General features: G+C 42.5%; 1 protein-coding gene across 2 annotated transcripts in view; it reads left to right on the plus strand.

Annotated features, from left to right (window-relative positions):
- The first annotated feature begins 1,409 nt into the window (after positions 1–1,409).
- Positions 1,410–23,170, plus strand: part of ZPBP (zona pellucida binding protein) — an 84,276-nt gene continuing 62,515 nt past the window's right edge. For both annotated transcript variants that reach the window (XM_083377144.1, XM_083377145.1), the window contains exons 1-2: positions 1,410–1,583; positions 19,543–19,605. In XM_083377144.1, the coding sequence (XP_083233270.1) occupies positions 1,478–1,583; positions 19,543–19,605 (169 nt within the window). In that variant the 5' untranslated portion in view covers positions 1,410–1,477. The remainder of the gene's footprint in view (positions 1,584–19,542; positions 19,606–23,170) is intronic.

The raw sequence follows: 23,170 nt of genomic DNA on the forward strand, positions 1-23,170 counted from the left end.
CAGGTTCCGGCACCTTTTTTTTTTTTTTTTTAGAAAAAAAGCACTGGTTCTGAGATCATAGCTACCAGCTCCTTCAGAACTCTGGGATGTAATCTATCATGACTTGGTGATTTGAATTTGTCTACAGTAGACAGGTGTTCTCTTACCATTTTATTCCCTAATTTAATTAGCATTCCTAGTCTTTTACAATTCTGTTTCTGGTAGGTTGGCTATTTTTTCTTCTTGGATGAAAACAGATGCAAAGAAAGAATTAACCAGCTCTTTCTCTTTGTTGTGAGTCACTTCCTTACCATTGTCGCCCATTAGTGTGGAACACTTGTTTCCTTGACTTTTTTCTTGTTTTTTAATATGTTAAAAGAAACTTTATTATTTTTGACATTTGCAAGTTCATTTGAGCTTTAACTTTCTGCACTTTATCTTTGCAAATTTGGGCTATATGCTGATATTCTCCCTGACTAATGTGTCCCTCTTTCCATTTTTTATCCTTTTTGTCTTTCAGTTTATCAGAGAGTTACCATACTGGTTTCTTTTTCAATGATATTAGCTGGACTGGGCTTTTATAATCATGTTGTTTAGAGTGGGTTTTCACCCATGGAATCCTTCCCAAACTCTGTTTATTGAAATCAGTTATTTTAAAGTCTAAGACACTGGTTTGATTATGTTCCATTTCTTGTGTCTACATTATATTGAATGACATGGTCATTCTCCCTTAAAGTTCCTGCAACTTCAACCCCCTCTATCATTTCTTCTGTTAGGAAGAATTAGGTCCAGTATAGCTGTCCCCTCTACCTTTCAGATAACAAAGTTGTCAGCAACTTTGTTTGTAAGGAACCATCCATCACTTGATGAAGGGTTTGTCTCCCAGTTGATTTCAAAGTCCCTCATGACTACGTGGTGTTTTCTACATATATTTGTTAACCAGCAAAAAGTTCACCTATCCATTCCAGACGTCTTCTTCAATTCATTTAAAGACACGGTACATTCTCCCACCCCCTCACCCCACCCCCACGATCTGCGCTATTGTGTCCTTTCTTGCTGAAAGTGACACTGATTCGTAGCTAAATTACAATTAGCAGAGGCAGAACTTCTTAACCTACACAAATGAATTGGGTAAGACATAGAGAACGTTCTAAGAGTGCAGAAAAAGGCAAAATCCTATTAAGTCATGTACTGCTCAAAGTACACGGAGAAATCATGGCCAATAAGTCAACTAGGCTTTTAGGTCACCGATACGATGATATAGCCAATAGTTTGTAATTGCGTAAGAGTCGCAGCCGAGCGCTCCACGCCACGCGAAGACGCCAGCCGAACACTTCTGGGCCGAGCTTCATTGTACTTCCTCCGCCCCTCCCCCTTTCCGTTGTGACGAGAGGCATTCGACGCCAGCGACTAAAGAATTTGTTGACGTCTGCGTGCGAAAAAGTGGAGCGGAGAGCGGGAACTTATCCAGTCCCGCAGGATTTGTTGGCATGCGGGGATGCGGCGCCAAGGATTGCGGAGAAGACGTGACTTCTCTGCATACTGGAGTTTCTGTGTTCCTTGGGTCGCTCTGGCATTGTCCCTATTGCAGGGATTTCCCTTAGGTAAAAGAGCGCGTACTTCAATATTTAGGAGGAAGGGTACAGGAGGCTTCCCAGCTCCACCCCCTTGAGTCCATAATGTGCCTTCTGTCTTCCTCCTGGTATATTGGTAGCGTAATTCGCGAGGAAAGTTCCCGATAATACTGCATGTTTGATTGGTTTAATCGTCTATGGTTGCTGGACGGAGGAGTATAACTAGCAAGCAAACCCATAGTGATGATTCGCATAGAAAAGCCTACAAACCAGTGTTTGTAGTTGGGCAGTTGGCATTCTGTCTTCCAATCCATGTTTCCTGGGCTAGTAATGTATGGTCTCCGTATGAATAACCCAGTTTTTGCAAAAAAAAATTGACTGGAGAATGTTGTGTTTGATTCCCATATAGATTTTACCTTTCAATCTTCTGAAAGCCTTCTGAAGTAATTTTTGGGGAACTAGGTGGGATGCTTCCTATGTAAATTGCCCTCACCCAGTTGAATATATAAAGTGCTAAATCCCAGGTGCTTCACCAATAGACGTCTTGAGTCTGACAATTCTGTTATTTCATGTTTAAAAAATAATAATCATGTGGATTAATGATCATGAAGAAACTTAAAAATCTTTTTGGGACATGTCGCACAGTTCTTCACAGTGATTATTGATTTTGAATTATTTTAAACCTTCAAAACTTTTAAACCAAAGATTTATGCAATGTGTTGAGAAACTGATGGAGTAGACTCGGGACTGGAGGAATGCTGGTGGCCTGCTCACTGATGAATCCTTATTTGTTCTGGCACCTATTTTGGGATTGGCAAAATAACCTTTTGGGAAACTGATTGATCTACTTCTATAATGTACTTATCATAGTATTGTAATACATACATTCATGATAGAAGTATGTAACAATGGATTTATTTGCCTGTCAAAAATATCGCCAATTATTTCTACTAACTGGAAAGGTATAGTACTTTCTTCTCTGGCAAACATTGGATAATATTGATGAATTCTCATTGTTATATTAAATTTTCCCAATGTCTATTAGGTTTCACATAATTGAAGGGAATGATTTCAATGTTACATATCTATTCTCCCTTCCTCCCACCAAAAATTAATGTGTCAGGAAAAGGTACAAAATATCTTAAAATAAATTTCAGTCCCGGAATTCATTTGGGTACTAGATATAAGCATATAGACTTTTTATCGCTTCCTAGTTTTCTGTTCAACTTTCCTTTGTTTCAACAAACCAGTTTTGGGCGTGGGTGTTGTCGCAGTTGTTCAGTGATAAATCACAGATCTGCTATTCGTTATGGAAATTTCTATCTGCTTCCACCATGATGAACTTGCAAACTATTTTCTAGTAGTTTTGTTTTGTAATTTTCTAAAAGGATATGAAAGCAAAATGAAACTAAAAAATAAAGTTATTTTGAATAATAATTATTTTTTATTAGACAAATAAAAGTAACATTTATTTCAAGATTCAAGACCTTTCAAACAAAGGATCCTAAAATGCATTTGAGCAAATATACTAATAGTTGAGAGAACAAAATAAATGGATTTCATTTTTATCTGAGAAAGAATATTGTATTAAAATGTATTTTTTTTCCAGATTTTATAATTGAAAACAGTTGTAGAAAAATTGTAAATGTTTAGAATTACTGTAATTTATTATATTTTCCTTATTTACATATATATGGTTGTATGACTCCATCTTGTGGCTCTGCATTGTAGTTATTTTCTTATCAGAAAAGTGTACTATAGTTTAAAACGTAGAAATAAGCACATGGGAAGAAATTTGCCTTCAATTGAACAGCAAAATACATATCATGAAAACAGGTTAGTTAGTTAGTTGTATAAAATTTTATTTCTGGCTTGGTGTTCAAACTAAAATCCAAAAATGGTAGGCTTTTGTTTTGTTAATCTAATAAAAGGGATGCATGGTTCATAGGCAAACTGAAACAAAAGACCAGAAAGCAGAAATTATACTAACCCTTTTTGAGCTTCAGATTGAAATAATGCTAGCTTTAGAAATGTATAAGAAAGACCGAGTACATTATAGTTAAGCCTTGCTTAGTGAAAAGCATAGATAAAATACTTGCTATGCTACTTGCTATGCTGATAACACAAAAATAATAATCGGAGTTTTCTGGTTGCTCTCCATGTCAGCTAGCATCTAATGGCTAATCAAAAGGAAGTTTTTATTTAATTTTGGTTTGGTTTTAGGCTTATGGTCATCTCAGCAATAGAATATTTAGTTCACCGAACTAGGAAACAGATATTCTCTGGATTAGACCACATGTACCTCTTCTCTGAGCCTGAAAATTGCTTAGGTAGTCAACCTTAGGATAATATATATCAGGGGTGTCAAACTCAATTTTATTGAGGGCCACATCAGCATTGCGGTTGCCCTCAGGGGGCCGGGCAGATATGGCCAGGGTGGGCGTGGCCTACTGGGTGGGCGTGGCTAGAGTGCGTATGGCGTACTGGGTGGGCATGGCCAGCTCTACATCATTCGCATCAAGGGTGCCTATGGGGGCCAGGGCAGGAGTGGGACAGATCTGAGGGTCTCTGGCAGAAGGAGGGTCTCTGGGCCAGGGTCAAGGCAGAGGGGGCCATTCCCTCACTGTTTCCAGGATGGCTTCGCGGGCCACATGAAACCACTTCACAGGCCGGATCCGGCCCCCGGGCCTTATGTTTGACATGTCTGATATATATAATCAAGGTTTGGATGATGCACAAATTTGTGAATCATTAGAAATCTATGTTGAACCATAGATAAAACTTTTATAATATTGCTTCCCTTAACTGAGGGTTAGGCAACCTTGCCTCTTTTATGACTTGTGGACTTCAACTCCCAGAATTTCTGAGTCAGCATAGCTGGTCCACAAGTCATAAAAGAGCCAAAGTTGCCTACCCCTGCCATAATTCAAGCTGTATTATGTATTTGTATATCCCAGGGGTCAGCAACCTGAAACAGTGAAAGAGCCACACGGAACCGGTTCCCTCACAAAAGAAAAAACTGGGAGCCGCAAAAAATGTGTGCGCATGCGCATACATGCGTGCATGCTCAGAACAGGGTTTGACTGAAGAGTGGAGCCAAGGCGAGATATGCACCTACCCTGCATATTTGAATTGATTGGTTGAACTTTTTGAGTCCCACTTTTTTTTGGGGGGGGACTGCACATGGTAGAGGACTGGGAGCCGCAGGAGCCGCGGGTTGCAGACCTGTGGTATATCCCATTTTATATGTGACTTAGCACATGTTAACTATGTATTGATTGGACTAAAATTTTAAAATAAAAAGTTATGTGATAATCTTATATTTGAAAAAAATGAGTTCTGAATAAGAATTTATAGGACTGTACAAAGTATAATTTATACTTTTCTAGAGTATAATTGTTTCATTTGTTTTAAGTTCATGCTTGTGATAGCCAGTTTGTCGTCTTTTGGTCATTTTTTACTATTTTCAAAATCAAAAGCATCAAGGTCTCCTCTGATTATTCTTGACTATGTAAAATCTTACAATGTTCATATAATGTTCAAATGTTTAAGCTTTAGATTATTACATAACTGCAAACCATTTGCATTATTCTCATGTTGGTGACCTAAATTAGATAATCTAATAATCTAAACCTTAAATATTTGAACATTATATGAACATTATAAGATTTTATGAAGTCAAGAATAATCAGAGGAGACCCTGATGCTTGAAGATCCTGAAGATAATAAAAAAATAGTCAAAAGATGACAAATTGTTTATCACAAGCATGAACTCACAACAACTGAAATAATTACATTCTAGAAAATAACACTTTGTACAGTCCTTAGAAAAGAAAAGCTGATGCCTTTGAATTGGGGTGCTGGAAAAACCACACCTGTGGCTACAAGAATAATTAATAAGTAAAAACAGACTGCTCCTTAGAAGTAGTTTGATTTTACTTTACTTAGTAATTAATTATTCCTGTAGCCAGAGATGTGGTTTTTCCAGTACCCCAGTTTCAAAGGTATCAGCTTTTCTTTGTTCTTTCTGATGATCTATCTTTTATAGAAAACTTATAGCTTTGACAATGCATAACTTTACTATTAGTATGAACTTTAATATTTTATCTATATTTGTCATTGTAGTTCTCCCATTATTAGATGAGTAGTTTCTTTTTACTCCACTGAGCATTGCCATTTTATCCATACCTGGCTTGCAAACTGTATATAATTTTATCTGACTTTAATTGCTACTGCTAAGCTTGTAAGCCACCCTGAGTCTTCGGAGAAGGGCGGGATATACGGTAAATGGAATTAAAATACATAAATAAATAAATGGCATCACCTTATAAGATTATAAGTAGTCTTTCCCCTATTTTCCTAACTCTTCCAAGTTTATTGTTAGCTGTGTTTTCTAGAATCCCCTTACTTTCAGTTTGCAGAATGTCTGGCTCTAATTTGGTGACCAAACTTTCAAACTTAACTGGCCCAGCTTATTTGAAGGACTTTAAATATGGAATGGAAAGAAGATCAATCTTTAGGATGTAATCCCAAGCATAAACCTGAAGACAACCAATTATATAGTGCGAAAGAAGGGGAACTCAGACATAAAACATGATACATAGAAGGCAAATTCAGGGACAGTCAAAAAGAATGTAAAACATAGAATAACAGAATTATAAGGGACCTTAGAGGTCTTCTACTCCAATACTTTTCAATATTTTCACAGATTGTACCACTTCTAGGACATAACAATGTTTAGCAAGGTGTCAAAAACTTGATGACCAAAAAAAAAGAAAAAGTACCAGTTTTAATTTCTTTCATGGCGTTTCCTTTGTTGAACCACTTTTGCTTTGCACTGACAGACATATGAATTTATGCATATTTATTAATATGCACCACTACTTTGGTGGTCAGGTGGCTGGCCAGCCTTTTTTCCTATCTGTGCTATTTCTCTCTCGCACACACAGCCTACTCCATTGGTCTCTCTCCTTCTCTCATAGAAGCCTCTCCTCCTCTTCTCTCTTTCTTCTTACTGCTTCTCTCACAGAAGCCTCTACTTCTCCCACAGAAGCCTTTCCTCTCCTTCTCTTCTCACTGCTTCTCTCACAGAAGCTTCTCTACTCTTTTCACTGCTTCTCACGGAAACCTTTCCTTTTCTCCCTCTCTCTTTCTGTTTCCTATTGTCTTTTTTTCCTCTCCCTCTCCCACCAAACCCTCCTTTTATATCCTCTCCTCTCTCCAGCCTCCTCCTTTTCTTTTCCAGATGTGCCACTCTCTGGGGCTCAGGGAGAGCTCCAGCATTGGTTGCCACCACTCCCACACGTAGTAACCCATTCCCCAGCTGGCTGCTGCACACAGCTCGATCAGGTAGAGCTACACATGCCGATCCTAGGCCCTTGGCAGTTCCAGCTGACTCTCTTACCCCAAGGCCTGTCTGTTGGTCCCAATGATAGCAGAGACTGTCGGAAGTGCCCTCAGCAGAGCCCCAGCAACACTGCAGCTCCAGCTGACTCTTCCCCCAGGTCTCTCTGGTGCTTTTGCCACTTCAGCTGACACCCTCCCCCTGCCTGCTACACATGTCTAGGTCGCATACCATCTGCCAGGTACCAAAGTACCACCAGTGGTCAGTATACCACAGGTTGAAAAGCCCCTGCTCAAGCAGGAGACGCTGTACCATTTCAGACAAGTGGCTATCCATTCTCTTCTTAAAATCTTCCAGCTTTCGGGCACCCATAACTTCTGAAGACAAGGCATTTCACTGGTTAATTGTTCTCACTGTTAATTGTTCTCCTTAGTTCTAGATTGCTTCTCTTCATGATTGGTTTCTATCCGTTGTTTCTTTTTCTTGCCTTACCTACTGGTGCTTTGGAAAATAGGTTGACCCATTCTTTTTAGTGCTACTCCTCAAATATTGGAACACTGTTATCATGTCTTCCCTAGTCCTAGTTCACTAGACTAGACATAGCCAGTTCCTGCAAATGTTCTTCATAAGTTTTAGCATCCAGCCTCCTAATCACCCCTTGTTGTTCTTCTCTGCATTCTTTCCAGTGTTCTAATATCTTTTTTATAGTTTGATGACTAAAATTGGATGCAACATTCTAAGTTTGGTCTTATTAAGGCTTTGTAAAGCAATACTAATACTACATGTGATCTTGATCATATCCCTCTAATGAAGCCAAGGATTGCATTGACTTTTTTGGCTGCTGCCATACACTTTTGGTTTATAGTAAAGTAATTGCCACTAGGATTCCAAGATCCCTCTCATGTTACTGGTACAGAGCCAGGCTTCACCTTGTCTCGTGGTGGCGAGCCTATGGCACGTGTGCCAGACTGGGCACACAGAGCCCTTTCTGTTGACATGTGTGCCAGAGGGACGCTTACCTCCCCCTCTCCATGAGCACTTGACTAGTGGGAACTGGAGAGGGCAGGGAAACCAAATCTAGCAGTGCTCTCTCTAGCAGTGTGAGAGCTGAGCAGGGATAGGGGAATCTATAAAAGGAGCAGGTTTTGGCGGGAAGGCAGTGAGTGAGTGAGCAGACGGCCTTTGGAAGCGATGGTGGTCATGAGTTTGGAGAAGACAAGTACGATGTGGCGTCCGTTTGTGCTTTGCAGAAGGATAGTGGAAGGAGGACACATGAGTTTGGATTTTGGAGAAAGGGGGAGAGGGAGGGAGGGAGAAGGAAGGCAGGAAGGAAGGTGGGCCTGTCAGCTGTTGTGCAGATGCGCAGTAAAGCCTGCCCAGGTGACACCGAAGCCAGCCAGCCCTTTTGCAGGAAAGGTGGGGGGAGAGCAGCTACCCCTGAGCACCATGCCTGCCTCCCTTCAGGCTCACTTGGCTTCTCCGCCCCCCTCTAGGCTGGGACTGGTCAGATTCCCCCCATGGGAAGTTCTGTGCCCACCACCAGCCCATCCCTGTCCAGCCCTCCTCCATCCTCTTCCTTCTGCGGGCGGACCGCGGCTTACCGAGCCGGATGGTGCCTCGCCCCGCACACATCCTCAGATGGAGGAATTGGGCAGCCTTGGCTCTTGCTCCCTTCCAGCCTCCATCCGCCCAAGGCGCGAGCTCGGCGTGCCCAGCTGGCCAGTGACGGGCTGGAGAGCGCCAGACGGCAGCAGCTGCCCCAGGATGAGCGGTAAGTGGGATGGGCACTCCCAATGTCTGCGGAGCTGTGGCATCTGTGGCAGAAGAGTGCAGGCAGGCAGCGGAGGGCATGAGGAACCCTGATCCCAGCACAGCCCTTCCCCTCCTCCTCCCCTCAGAAGAGCTGTGGGGCTGAGGAGCCTCCCCGCGCCTCCCCACCCCCCTGGTCCCCAGAGCATGCTGACCCCCTTTCTCCCCAAAGGAAGGAGATGAGCCACCTTGGCAGTAGCTGCTGGGCATTGGAGGATCATTTTTCTAATCCAGTTCCCCCCCCACACACACAGTGACAAGGGTGAGACAGACCGTGCCAATCTCTGTTGGTGCTGCTGAGCTGGCACCCCTGACTCGAGATGGGACCCCCCTGCCCAATGTTCTGTGATTAAGAGGCTCTGGCAAGTGCTGGGGGGGGGAGTCAGAGGGGCAGTGAGTCCACCCATATGGCCTCCAAGGACTGTATCATTGAAAGCTCTGTTTTTGTGTTTTTGGGAGGTGGAGTGAGTGGGGAATCTTTATTTTTTGCCTTGTTTTGCTCTTTTAAAGAGAATGTGTGCCCAACGCCCCCTGCTTAGCCAGAAGCCTTGCACCATCACCGTTCACCTGCTGTGCTCCCCCAGCCCCTCTCTTTCCCTTCCTTTGAAACAAACAACCCCCCCCCAATCCTCCCCTTCTTGCCTTCTGAATTAAAATGAGAGAAAGCCAAGTTTTTTTCTTTTGTGGTCTTTACTTATTTAAACTACAGCTAGAAGGAAGTGGGAAAGAAAATCATTGCAAGACACTCTTCTGTTGTAACTTTTTTTCCTTGTCACTTTTTGGAGTTTTCATTCTTTCGTGAGAGGGCAGTGTTTGGGAGGGGGTATAGCTGTCCCTTCCCCCCAAGCCATCAGCTGAGCAAGACGCCCTCCTGCCTACTGCCCTACTTACCAGAGACCCCCTGGATCTCCCCCAACCCTGCTTGGCCCCCACAGGCATCCCTCCCCAGGAGCAACATCAAGTTGGCCATGCCCACCCATTGGGCCCTGCCCACCCCACAATACATAAATGGGTTTTGGGTTGCAGTTTGGGCACTTGGTCTCTAAAAGATTTGCCATCACTGATGAACGTGTACAAACGTTTATTCTTACCTAGGTGTAAAATTGTACTTTTATTCACTTTGAATTTCATTTTATTATATAGGCACAGTGTTCTAATTTGTTGAGATCCTTCTGGATCTTGAACCTTTCTTCTGGGATGTTGGCTATTCCTACTAGCTTAGTGTCATCTGCAGATTTGATGAATTCCCCTTCTGTTCCCACATTTACGCAGATATTGAACAATACTGGGCCTAAAATGGAACCCTGGCATACCCCATTGCCCACCTCCCTCCATGTGCATCATGTGGAGTATGGTTTTTCAGCCACTGTCAGGACCCACCCCAAACCACGTCTTAGGAAGACAAAACTCTTGGAGCCAAATCTTAGTCCAAAAGGAATCTTTACTATGACATGCTGGTTGTAGGAGGCGAGACAGGACTTAATATTTCCACGAAGTAAACCCTTATAAAGAGTTCCCGGTTTAACCCCCCTTAATCCCCATTTGGTCAGTCCCCCATCCTTCCTCTCGTATCATCCATCTCGTGGGAAAAAGGAAGTTAGGACCCTTTTGTTTATTGCTGTCTTCCGTGACAAAAACCAGATGCTAGCCCCCCCTTTTGTTTCCCCAGTTCAAAAGGCTTCTCCTTTCCTTTGAAATGCCTATTGCCGGTTCAATACACATCTATCCTCTTCTCTTCGGGAGATGGCAGAATCCATGGGATATGTTTGAAACATTCCATTTATGAATATGATATAAATGGATTCTGACAGCCACTTACAAATCCAACTGATGATGGTACTCTCTATCCCGCATTTTTCTAGCTGTCCATGAAGTAGGTTGTGATCTATTTTGTCAAATGCCTTGCTAAAATTTAAGTATATTATGTCCACAGCATTCCACTGGTCCATTTAGTCACTTGATCAAAGAATAAAATAAGGCTTGTTTGGCTTGATCTGGTTTTGACAAATTTGTGTCCACTTTTGGTTATAACTTTGCTTCCTTCTAAGTGTTCGCAGATTTGTTGCTTGATTATCTTTTCCAAGACTTTTTGATTAGTTTGTAGTTTCCTAGATACATTTTTTCCTTGGAAGATGGGAATCACATCAGTTATTTTCCAGTCCTAAAATAGTTCCTGGGTGCTCTAAGAACTTTGATAGATATAGGTCAGTGGTTCAGAGATCATATCTGCCAGTTCTCTCAGTTCTCTGGGTTGTAATCCATCAGGACCCAATGATTTGAGTTTATCTAGAGCTGACAGGTGTTCTCTTACCTTATTTTGGCTTATTTTAATTTGCATTCCTAGCCTGTGATTTATGGTTCTATTTTTGGTAAGTTGGGTTGTATTATCTTTTTGCATGAACACAAATGCAAAGTATGAATTAAGCAGTTTTGCTTTCTCTCTCCTGGTAGTTACTTGCCATTATCTCCCATTAGCGCAGGGCTTTTCAACTTTTTCACCCATTGTACCACTTTTAGGATACGGCAACATCCGAGTACCACCAGTCACCTAACTAGGCGTCAAAAACTAGATGACCAAAAAAAAAAGAAAGGAAAAAGTGATGAAGTACAGGTAGTCCTCGACTTACAACAGTTCACTTAGTGACTGTTTGAAGTTACAATGGCACTGGAAAAAGTGCCCCCCAAGCCACAGCTGAGCAAGACACCTGACTGCCTGCCTGGTGGCGCTTTTCCTCCTGTCCAAGGTTTTCATTGTTGTGAGCATTTCTGTTCAGGATTGGCAGCAGGTGGGGTGGGCATTTGGTTTTTATTTCCCCTGTCTGCTGGGTGGTTGCAGCAGGTTTTGGTCACTTGACATGACCCTGGGACACTGTGACCGTCATAAATATGAATCATTTGCCAAGCATCTCAATGTATATCACAAGACCTTGGGGATGCTGCAACATTCCAGCTGAGCTTCTTGGCTCAACAGAAGCGCCGGGATCAGCACTGAGCTCCAGCTGGAGCCTGGCGCTGATACTGGCACTTCCGCTCAGCCCTGCAGCTCCAGCCATCTCTCGCTCAGGCTTGTGTGGTGCTGCCACCAGTTCGCTCATTCCCCGCCCCCGCTACCATTTTTCTAGGATGGTCGTGTACCACCTGCCAGGTGCCAATGTACCACAGGTGGTACCCGTACCACTGGTTGAAAAGCTCTGCATTAGTGGACCAATTGTTTCTTTGACTTTTTTCTTGTTTTTATATGTTGAAAGAAACTTTTTAAATTATTTTTAACACGTTGCAAGTCTTCATTTTGAGCCTTAGCTTTCCTAACTTCATATTTGCAGGTTTGGGCTATTTGTTGGTATTCTGCCTTAGTTATGTGGCCCTCTTTCCATTTTTTCTCTTTTTTTTTCACTTTGTCCAAAAATATATAAGGGTAGCTATGACATTGTTGCCATTACTGAAATGTGGTGGGGTAAAACCCATGACTGGAATGTATGATTGTTATTGTTGTTGTTAGTTGCGAAGTCGTGTCCGACCCATCGCGACCCTATGGACAATGTTCCTCCAGGCCTTCCTGTCCTCTACCATCTTCTGGAGTCCATTTAAGCTCACGCCTACTGCTTCAGTGACTCCATCCAGCCACCTCATTCTCTGTCGTCCCCTTCTTCTATTGCCCTCAATCTTTCCCAGCATTAGGCTCTTCTTCAGTGAGTCCTTCCTTCTCATTAGATGGCCAAAGTATTTGAGTTTTAGCTTTAGGATCTGGCCTTCTAAAGAGCAGTCAGGGTTGATCTCCTCTAGGACTGACCGGTTTGATCGCCTTGCAGTCCAAGGGACTCACAGGAGTCTTCTCCAGCACCATAGTTCAAAGGCTTCAATTCTTTGGCGCTCAGCCTTTCTTATGGTGCAACTTTCACTGCCATACATTGCAACTGGGAAGACCATAGCCTTGACTATACGCACTTTTGTTGACAGGGTGATGTCTCTGCTTTTTAGTGTGCTGTCTAGATTTGCCATGGCTTTCCTCCCCAGGAGCAAGCGTCTTTTAATTTCTTGGCTACAGTCCCCATCTGCAGTGATCTTGGACCCCAGGAAAATAAAATCTGTCACTACCTCCATTTCTTCCCCATCTATTTGCCAGGAATTGAGAGGGGCGGATGCCATGATCTTGGTTTTCTTAATGTTAAGTTTCAACCCAACTTTTGCACTCTCCTTCTTCACCCGCAACAAGAGGCTCTTTAGTTCTTCATTTTCTGCCATTAGAGTGGTATCATCTGCATATCTTAGGTTGTTGATATTTCTTCCGGCAATCTTAATTCCAACTTTTGATTCCTCTAACCCTGCCTTTCTCATGATGTGCTCTGCATATAAGTTAAATAGGCAGGGTGACAGTATACAGCCTTGCCGGACTCCTTTCCCAATTTTGAACCAATCAGTGGTTCCGTGTCCCGTTCTCACTGTTGCTTCTTGGCCCACATATAGGTTTCTCAAGAGACAAATAAGATGGTCTGGTATGCCCATCTCTTTAAGAACTTGCCACTGTTTGTTATGATCCACACAATCAAATGCTTTAGCATAGTCAATGAAACAGAAGTAGATGTTTTTCTGGAACTCCCTAGCTTTCTCCATGGTCCAGCGTATGTTGGCAATTTGATCTCTGCCTCTTCGAAATCCTGCCTGTACTTCTGGTAGCTCTCGGTCCATATACTGCTGGAGTCTAGCTTGTAGGATTTTAAGTATAACTTTACTAGCATGAGAAATGAGTGCAATGGTGCGGTAGTTTGAACATTCTTTGGCACTGCCTCTCTTTGGAATTGGAATGTAAACTGATCTTTTCCAATCCTGTGGCCACTGTTGAGTTTTCCAAATTTTCTGGCAAATTGAGGGTAGCACTTTTACTGCATCGTCTTTTAAGATTTTGAATAGCTCAGCTGGAATACTGTCACCTCCACTAGCTTTGTTGTTGCTCAGCTTTTCTAAGGCCCACTTCACTTCACATTCTAGGATGTCTGGCTCGAGGTCAGTGACCATGTCATTGTGATTATCAGGGATGTTAATAATATAATAATAATAAACCTTTATTGTCAAAGTACAACATGTGTACATTGAGATTAGCTGAGCCCCCCCATGCTCTCTCCCCCAAACACACAGTGACAACAAACCCTCCATCCTACCACACCATGTGAACCAACTACACCACACACCGGCCTCCCAAGTCAATTCTGCATAAGATTATGTCCCATTTAAAAGCCTAACAGCCCACGGATAAAAGCTATTTTTCAGCCTGTTGGTACGGCTGGCTATATTCCTATATCTCCTACCCGATGGTAGGAGAGTAAAGAGGTACCGTCCAGGGTGTGAGTCATCCCTGAGAATCTTCCTCATTCTTCCAAGGCAACGAGCCCTGGCGATGTCATCCAGTGGTGTCAGGGAACAGCCCACAATGTCTTGTGCTGTGCTCACTACCCTCTGTAATACTTTCCTGTCTGTGGCTGTCAGACCAGCATACCAAACCACAATACAATACGAGAGGACGCTCTCTATAGTAGACCGGTAAAAGAGGGTCATTAGCTGTTGTTCTACCCTGTTCTTCCACAAGACCCTAAGGAAGTGAAGCCTCTGTTGGGCCTTTCTAGCCACCTGGGTTGTGTTAACTTTCCAGGTCAGATCTTCACAGAGGTAGACTCCCAGAAATTTAAAGGAGGAAACTCTCTCTACACAGTCCTCCCCGATGTAAAGTGGGGCAGGTTCCTCCTTTTTTCTCCGGAAGTCTAACACCATCTCTTTCGTCTTGCCGATGTTTAGGTGCAAGTTGTTGTTACTACACCATATGGATAGTTTTTGTACCTCCGCCCTATATGCTCTCTCATCCCCACCTGTAATAAGGCCCACCACAGTTGTATCATCTGCGAACTTGATTATCGCAGTGGATGGGTCAAATGATACACAATCATAAGTGTATAAAGAGTACAGGTAGGGGCTAAGCACACAGCCATGTGGCGTGCCGGTGCAAAGCTTCAGGGGGGTGGACAAAGCAGACCCGACCCTCACTGTTTGTAACCGATCCCTAAGAAAGTTTTGAATCCAATCGCAGATGGCGGGGGAGAATTTCAAGTCAGTCAGCTTCTCGATGAGAATGCTCGGCAAAATGGTGTTGAAAGCCGAGCTGTAGTCAACAAAAAGCATCCTGACGTAACTTCCAGGTTTCTCGAGATGACTTGCTACAGAGTGTAAAGCAGTAGCTATGGCATTGTCTGTTGACCTATTTCCCCTGTAGGCAAATTGATGTTTATCAAAGTCCAGTGGGAGGCATGTCCTAAGATGTTGGAGAACCAAACTTTCGAAGCATTTCATGAGTACAGACGTTAATGCAATAGGTGTGTAGTCATTCAGGCACTCAACTGCAGTTTTCTTGGGGACTGGGACAATGGTAGCTGCTTTCAAGCACGATGGTAAACATGCCGTTTTCAAGGAGATGTTAAAAATCCTTGTCAGGACCCCTGCTAATTGATCGGCACAATTCCTGACCACTATCCCCAGCACCCCACCTGGGCCTGTGGCTTTGCTGGGATTCACAGCCTTCAATACAGCTCTCAGTTGGTGTTCACACAGGGTGAGTGGCTGAGAGTTAGAAGGCCGGCCAGCAAAGGCTACAGGGTCTGGTCTTTTAACCTCATAGCGGGTGAAGAAGATATTCAGCTCCTCAGCCAACGAGGCATCGGTGTTCGCCATGCTCCTCATGCTGCCTTTATAGTTGGTTAAGTGCTGCAGTCCCTGCCATACTTGCCTCGGATCGTTGTTCGCTAAATGGTTCTCCACCTTTTGTTTGTATTGTTGTTTTGCCATCCTAATGCCTCTTCTGAGATTTGCCCTGGCCTCTCTGTATATGTCCCTGTCCCCTGCCTTAAAGGCAGAATCCCGGGCTCTCAGGAGTGTTTGTATCTCTGCAGTCATCCAGGGTTTAAAGTTCTCGTAAACTCTAATGCACTTATCCGTTGTTACACTATCAGTGCATGTTCTAATATAAGAGAGTACGGCATCTGTATATGAATTTAGATCTTGTTCTTCAAATACACTCCAGTCAGTGGTTTCAAAGCAGTCCTGCAACTGACTGTGAGCACCCACTGGCCAGGTTCTGACTCTTTTTGTGACTGCCTGAGTCCTTTTCCTGAAAGGAACATACTTTGGGCACAACAGGAGTGAAAGATGGTCAGATGTACCCAGGTGGGGAAGAGGGAAAGCTCTGTATGCCTGTTTCAGATTGGAATACACATGGTCCAAAGTGTTCTTCCCTCTGGTGGAAACTTGCACATACTGTACAAACTTAGGGAGAACTGTCTTCAGACAAGCTTGATTGAAGTCCCCAGCCACGACAAGAGCGCCCTCTGGGTGAGTTTGCTGCTGCCTGGTGATGACGTCATACAGCTGGGAAAGTGCCATGTTGACATTGGCATCAGGTGGAACATAAACAGCTATAATAATTACCACAGTAATTTCTCTAGGCAGATAGAAAGGCCTTCATATAACAGTCATCTTGTATAAGCTCATTCTTGTATAGTTCTTCTGTGTAATTTTGCCACCTCTTCTTAATCTCTTCTCTCTCTTCTTGTTAGGTCCCTGCCATTTTGGTCCTTTATCTTGCCCATTTTTGCATTGAACGTTCCCTTCATCTCTCCAATTTTCTTGAAAAGATCTCTGGTCCTCCCTATTCTATTGTTTTCTTCTATTTCTTTGCACTGTTCATTTAAGAAGGCATTCTTATCTCTTCTAGCTATTCTCTGGAATTCTGCATTTAATTGGGCATATCTTTCTTTTTCTCCCTTGCCTTTCGCTTCCCTCCTTTCCTCAGCTATTTGCAAAGCTTCCTCAGACAGCCATTTTGCTTTCTTGCATTTCTTTTTCTTTGGGATGGTTTTGGTTGCTACCTGTTGTACAATGTTGCGAACCTCTGTCCATAGTTCTTCAGGCACTCTGTCTATCAGATCTAATTCCTTAAATCTATTTGTCACCTCTACTGTATATTCAACAGGGATATGATTTAATTCATACCTGAGTGGCCTAGTGCTTTTCCCTACTTTCTTCAGTTTAAGCCTAAAGTTTGCAATGAGAAGCTCATGGTCTGAGCCACAGTCAGCTCCTGGTCTTGTTTTTACTGACTGTATAGAGCTCCTCCATCTTTGGCTGCAGAGCATATAATCAATCTGATTTCTGTGTTGACCGTCTGGTGATGTCCATGTGTAGAGCCGTCTCTTGGGTTGTTGGAAAAGAGTGTTTGCTATGACCATCGTATTCTCTTGACAAAATTCTATCAGCCTGTGCCCTGCTTCATTTTGTACTCCAAGGCCAAACTTGCCTGTTATTCCGGTTATCTTTTGGCTTCCTACTTTAGCATTCCAATCCCCCATGATGATAAGGACATCATTTTTTGGTGTTAGTTCTATAAGGTGCTGTAGGGCTTCATAGAACTGGTCAATTTCATCCTCTTCAGCACTTGTGATTGGGGCATAGACTTGGACTACTGTGATATTGAATGTTTGCCTTGGATTCGAACTGAGATCATTCTGTCATTTTGAGGATTGTATCCCAGTATTGCTTTTCCTACTCTTTTATTGACTATGAAGGCTACTTCATTTCTTCTGAGGGATTCTTGCCCGCAGTAGTATACCTGATGTTCATCTGAATTAAATTCACCCATTCCTGTCCATTTTAGTTCACTGATACCTAAGATGTCGATGTTCAGTCTTGTCATCTCTTTTTTGACCATGTCCAGCTTTCCTTGATTCATGGATCTTACATTCCAGGTTACTATGGAGAAAAAAATCTTTACAGCATCGGACTTTCCTTTCACCACCAGACACATCCACAGCTGAGCGTCCTTTCGGCTTTGGCCCAGTTGCTTCATTCTTTCCGGCGCTACTAGTACTAGCCCTCTGCTCTTCCCCAGTAGCATATTGGACACCTTCCTACCTGAGGGGCTCATCTTCCAGTGTCATATCGTATTGCCTTTTGGTACTGTCCATAGGTTTTTCATGGCAAAGATACTGGAGTGGGTTGCCATTTCGTTCTCCAGTGGATTACATTTTGTCAGAACTCTCTGCTATGTCCTTTCCGTCTTGGGTGGCCCTGCACGGCATAGCTCATAGCTTCATTGAATTACGCAAGCCCCTTTGCCACGACAAGGCAGTAATCCATGAAGGGGATTTCATTAATATTACTATGCTAATAATTTGTTTATATAATTGTCTGAAGTTGTATAGTTCATGAACTTACATGTTACCATTTTCATCATATTCATTCTGTTATACCTGGAATGAATGCCCATAGGTTGCATATAGCCCAATAATGCTTTAGTTAACAGTTTAGATATCAAAGATGCCCATCAATTGGCATAGCATTTGAATATATATCTGCAGTTTCCATATATTCACCTAGGACAATTACCAAATATAGGTAGTCACTTATTTAGTGACTGTTCAGTGTTACAAACACACTGGAAGAAGTGATTTATGACTCTTTTTCAGTTATAACCTTTGCAGCATCCCCATATTCAAATGATCAAAATTTAGATGCCTGGCAACTGGTTCATATTTATGACCGTTGCTCTGTCCCAAAGTCATGTGATCATCTTTTGCGTCCTGACAATCTCAGTGGGAAAGCCAGATTCACTTAACTGGGTTACTAACTTATCAGTTGCAGTGATTCACTTAACAACTCTTGTAAGGAAGGTCATAAAATGAGGCAAAACTAACTTAACAAATGTGTCACTTAACAACAGAAATGTTGGACTCAATTGTGGTTGTAAGTCAAGGACTACCTGTAATGCTTTGGGTATGCCTTAGATTGCTTCTAAAATTTAGTGGTGGCTTGTCACCAAAATGTGGCAGCAGAGCAGCTGATTGGCACTTTTTATACCAAACATATTTTTTGTTCCCTGTATCACTCAATTGTTACTTAGCTTTTCCTTTACTTATGATTCCATTTTTCCTGCAGAATGACATTTGGAAACCATGACTGTCAGTAGCAGATACTTTGATATTTAGAGGCAAAGTGCTTTCTGAAGCCATCAAACAGAATTAGATGTTCTTAATGGTCTTAAAAATCAGTAGTATTAATGTTTGCAAGTAATTTATAAGTGCAGTAAATAACATGAATTGATTAAAAATTGATCAAAACTGAATAGGAAATTAAAATATAATTTAAATGAATATTGTGTTTCTGAAATTAATGCGAGGAATGTGCTAAGAAATCAATTGTCAAATTAATGTATCAGTCTTATATTTTTCATAGGGATTAATATATAAATAAATAAATGTTTTGCAAATTAATAAATAAAGACTGATAAGGATTTTGAAAATTTGGATATGTTCTGCTCTGGCCCTATCTCTTTTTTGAGATTGTTCATAAGATCATGCATTGAATTTTGATTGAAATCTTCCAATTCATTTGAGTTATGAAAATTTTGGCTTTTTCAAAAGAGTAACGATAATAAACATAGGTAAATTATTCAGGATATTATCACTTTGATACCTAATATTAAACCAGCATTTTCTGATTTGAGTATAGAATGAAATATTTATCCTGTGCAAGTCTGGTTTTTAACACCAAATCTAGCATGATGGGAACAGCAAAGAAGAATGTAATATTTCAGCATTTATCCAAGGCATCTTGAAATAATTTTAAAATGTTTGGATTATTGTTTGAATATAGCCATTTCATTCTGTATTCTTGCAATTGTGTGTGAAGTGACTGTGGTTGCTTAGATCTTTTATTGTTCTCTGATTAGTCAACAGTCATTTGTGTCTAGTTATTTTTCTAAGATTTGAAATTATGCTATTTTTTCCCTTTTTTTGACAGTTCATTCTTCTACCAGAATAGATCCTCGTGCACTGAAAGTTGTAGGATCAACAAATTTACCAGGTATATAGTAAACAAATTTGAAATTTTAGAGATGTTTTCAGCATTGGCTATATTCACATGTTCGTATTTTGTCTTTAAATGAAATACACAGTTCATGCCTCATGAATGTTAATGCCATTTCTTTACTCTCTTTCATTACTTTCTATGAGAAGTGAAACAAATAAAAAAACAAAGTTCCTATTAACTAGAATTAACAAAAACTGTGGTTAAGGGTTAAACTAAAGGTGTCACCATATAAAATCCTGATTTATAGTTGGTTTCTTTTCCTGGTTTTTTGAAACCTATTTACCATAATTAATATAGTTAATAGTTCATTGATCTCCATGTACAGGTAATCCTCAATTTACAACCACAATTAAGCCCAAGATTTCTGTTGCTGTTAAGTGAATTTTGACCAATTTTATGACCTTTCTGATCACAGTTGTTAAGTGAATCACTTGTTATTAAATTAGTAACATGGTTTTTAAGTGTCTCTGGCTTCCCCATTGACTTTGCTTATCACAAGGTTGCAAAAGGTGATCACAAGACCCCAGGACATTGCAACTGTCATAAATATGAACCAGTTGCCAAGCATCTGCATTTTGATCAGATGACCATGGGGATGCTTCAATAATTGTAAGTGTGAAAATGGACATGTCACATTTTCCAGTGTTGTTGTAACTTTGAATTGTCACTAAATGGTTGTAGGTTGAGGACTAGAAATGGTTGTAGGTTGAGAAACAGACTCCAAAAAAGAGAGAGGAGCAGTTGCACTGTATTTAAGAAATCACCAGACTTCTACAGATATACATAGTACCAAGGAGAAAAGACTTCTTGAATGCATTTGATGAATATTAGAAGAAAAAGAAATGACATTGTTAGGTACATACTAAACAGGCCATCCAACCAAGCAGAGGAAATAGAAAAATGTTTGGTTAATCAGTTAGCTAGGAGTGCAGGAAATACACCACTATAGTAGTGAAGGACATTAATTGGGAGACAAATTCTGCAGCAAGTGGGAAATCAGACAGGTTCCTGATGAGCCTAGCTAACAACTTTATCACCCAAATGTTAGAGGAAGAAATTAGAAGGTCAGTTAATTCTTACTAATATGGATGAAATGATGAACGGGGTAGAAGTTGTAGGAATTTTAGGAGCAGAGTGACCATGTCATACTAAAATTCAATATAATGCACACACAGTAGTTGAAAAATGTCAGAGAGGTGTTTTAGATTTCAAGAGAGCTGACTTCAACAAACTAAGAAATTAGGAAGGATTCCATTGATGGAAATTCTAAGGGAAAAATAATTCAATATTGGGAAACATTGAAAAATGAGATTAAAAAAGCCCAATCAAAATACCACAGAGAAAGAAAAATGAGAGACCAGATAAAATCAGTGTAGTTCAGCAAGGAGCTCTCTGACAAACTGAGATACAAAAAGAAGTATAAAAATGGAAAGAGGAGCTCATACTAAGAACAGAATACCAACAGATAGCCTGAATGTGCAAGGGTGGAGTCAGGAAATGCAAGGCTCAGAGAATGAAGTAAGACTTGCAACAAATGCCAAAAATAACAAAAAAGTTTCTTTTAATATGTAAGAAATATATATATTTATATATTTATATTTATTAAATTTTTATACCGCCCTTCTCCCAAAGGACTCGGCGGTGTACAGGGCAATAAATATCAAAATATACATACAAAAGTAAAAAAGAATTAAATAATTATGCCCAATATAAAACAATGATTAAAAAATGTTAAAACCAAATCCAAACCCCAACCCCATCAGACCAGGTCGGATTGTTCAAATAAATAATTTTTTAGATCGTGTCGGAAGGAGCGAAGGTTGGGGGCCGTCCGGAGCTCAACCGGCAAGCGGTTCCATAGGTCTGGCGCACCCACAAAGAACGCCCTCCCCCTGGGGGCCACCAATCGACATTCTCTGATCGGAGGCACCCTGAGGAGGCCCTCTCTGTGGGAGTGCACTGGGCGGAGGGAAGTTGACGCCGGCAGCAGGTGCTGCCATAGGTAATCCGGACCCATGCCATGTAGGGCTTTATAGGTCATCACCAGCAGCTTGAATCTCACCCGGAGGGCAACTGGCAGCCAATGCAGCTCGCGGAGCAGAGGTGTAACATGGGAGTATCGGGAGACCCCCAACACTACTCGCGCGGCTACATTCTGCACCAGCTAAAGCCTCCGAGTGGTCCTCAAGGGCAGCCCCATGTAGAGAGCGTTGCAGTAGTCCAAACGAGAGGTCACGAGCGCATGAGTGACTGTACGCAAGGCATCCCGGTCTAGATAGGGCCGCAACTGGCGCACCAGGCGAACCTGGGCGAAGGCCCCCCTAGTCACAGCTCCTATATGGTCTTCTAAGGAGAGCTGTGAATCTAGGAGGACCCCCAAGTTGCGAGCCCGATCTACGGGGGGTAATAACTCACCCCCCATAATAAGAGATGGAATAATCTGCATTTCCCGAGATGCCGGCACGTACAGCCACTCAGTCTTGTCAGGGTTGAGCTGAAGCCTGTTCCTCCCCATCCAGACCCGGACCGCCTCCAGGCAACGGGACATCACGTCGAGGGCATCACTGGGGTGGTTTTGGGTTGAAATAAAAAGTTGGGTATCATCAGCTTACTGATGATAACCAACTCCAAAACCACGAATGATCTCACCCAGAGGCTTCATGTAGATGCTGAACAGGAGAGGCAAGAGGACCGATCCCTGAGGAACTCCACAAACGAGAGGCCTCAGGGTCGACCTCTGCCCCCCTGCCAACACCGACTGTGAACGCCCCAGAAGGTAGGAGGAGAACCACTGGAGAACTGTGCCTCCCACTCCTAACCCCCTGAGACGCCGCAGTAAGATACCATGGTCGATGGTATCAAAAGCCGCTGAGAGGTCTAACAGGACTAGGACAGAGGAATAACCCCTGTCCCGAGCCCGCCAGAGATCATTCACCAGCGTGACCAATGCTTTCTCCGTGCTGTACCCGGGCCTGAAACCCGATTGGTACGGGTCCAGATAGTCAGCTTCCTCCAAGAACAAAGGGAGCTGATGCACCACCACGCTCTCAACAACCTTCGCGAGAAAGCGAAGGTTGGAGACCGGACGAAAGTTATTTAATACAGCTGGGTCCAGGGCAGGCTTCTTGAGGAGGGGTCTCACCACCGCCTCCTTCAAGGCGGCGGGAAAACTACCCTCACCCAAAGAAGCAGTTATGACTGCCTGGAGCCAGCCTCGTGTCCCATCCCGGGCTGCATAGACCAGCCAGGAGGGGCACGGGTCCAATAAACATGTGGTGGAGCTCAGCTTCCCCATGATCCTGTCCACATCTTCAGGAGTCACAGGATCAAACTCCTCCCAGATAATATCGACAAGGCTGCCCTCGTCCTCATCGTCAGACTGCCCAGTCGGAGTCCAAACCGGTCCGAATCTGAGCGATTTTGTCCGACAGATGTTGACTAAACTCCTCAGCACGACCCTGCAAGGGCTCCTCCCTCACCTCCTGATTAAGGAGGGAGCGGGTCACCCTAAACAGGGCAGCCAAGCGATTATCTGCGGCCGCGATGAGGGAGGCAAAGT

Source organism: Vipera ursinii (assembly GCF_947247035.1).
Source record: "Vipera ursinii genome assembly, chromosome: Z".
Taxonomy (NCBI): domain Eukaryota; kingdom Metazoa; phylum Chordata; class Lepidosauria; order Squamata; family Viperidae; genus Vipera; species Vipera ursinii.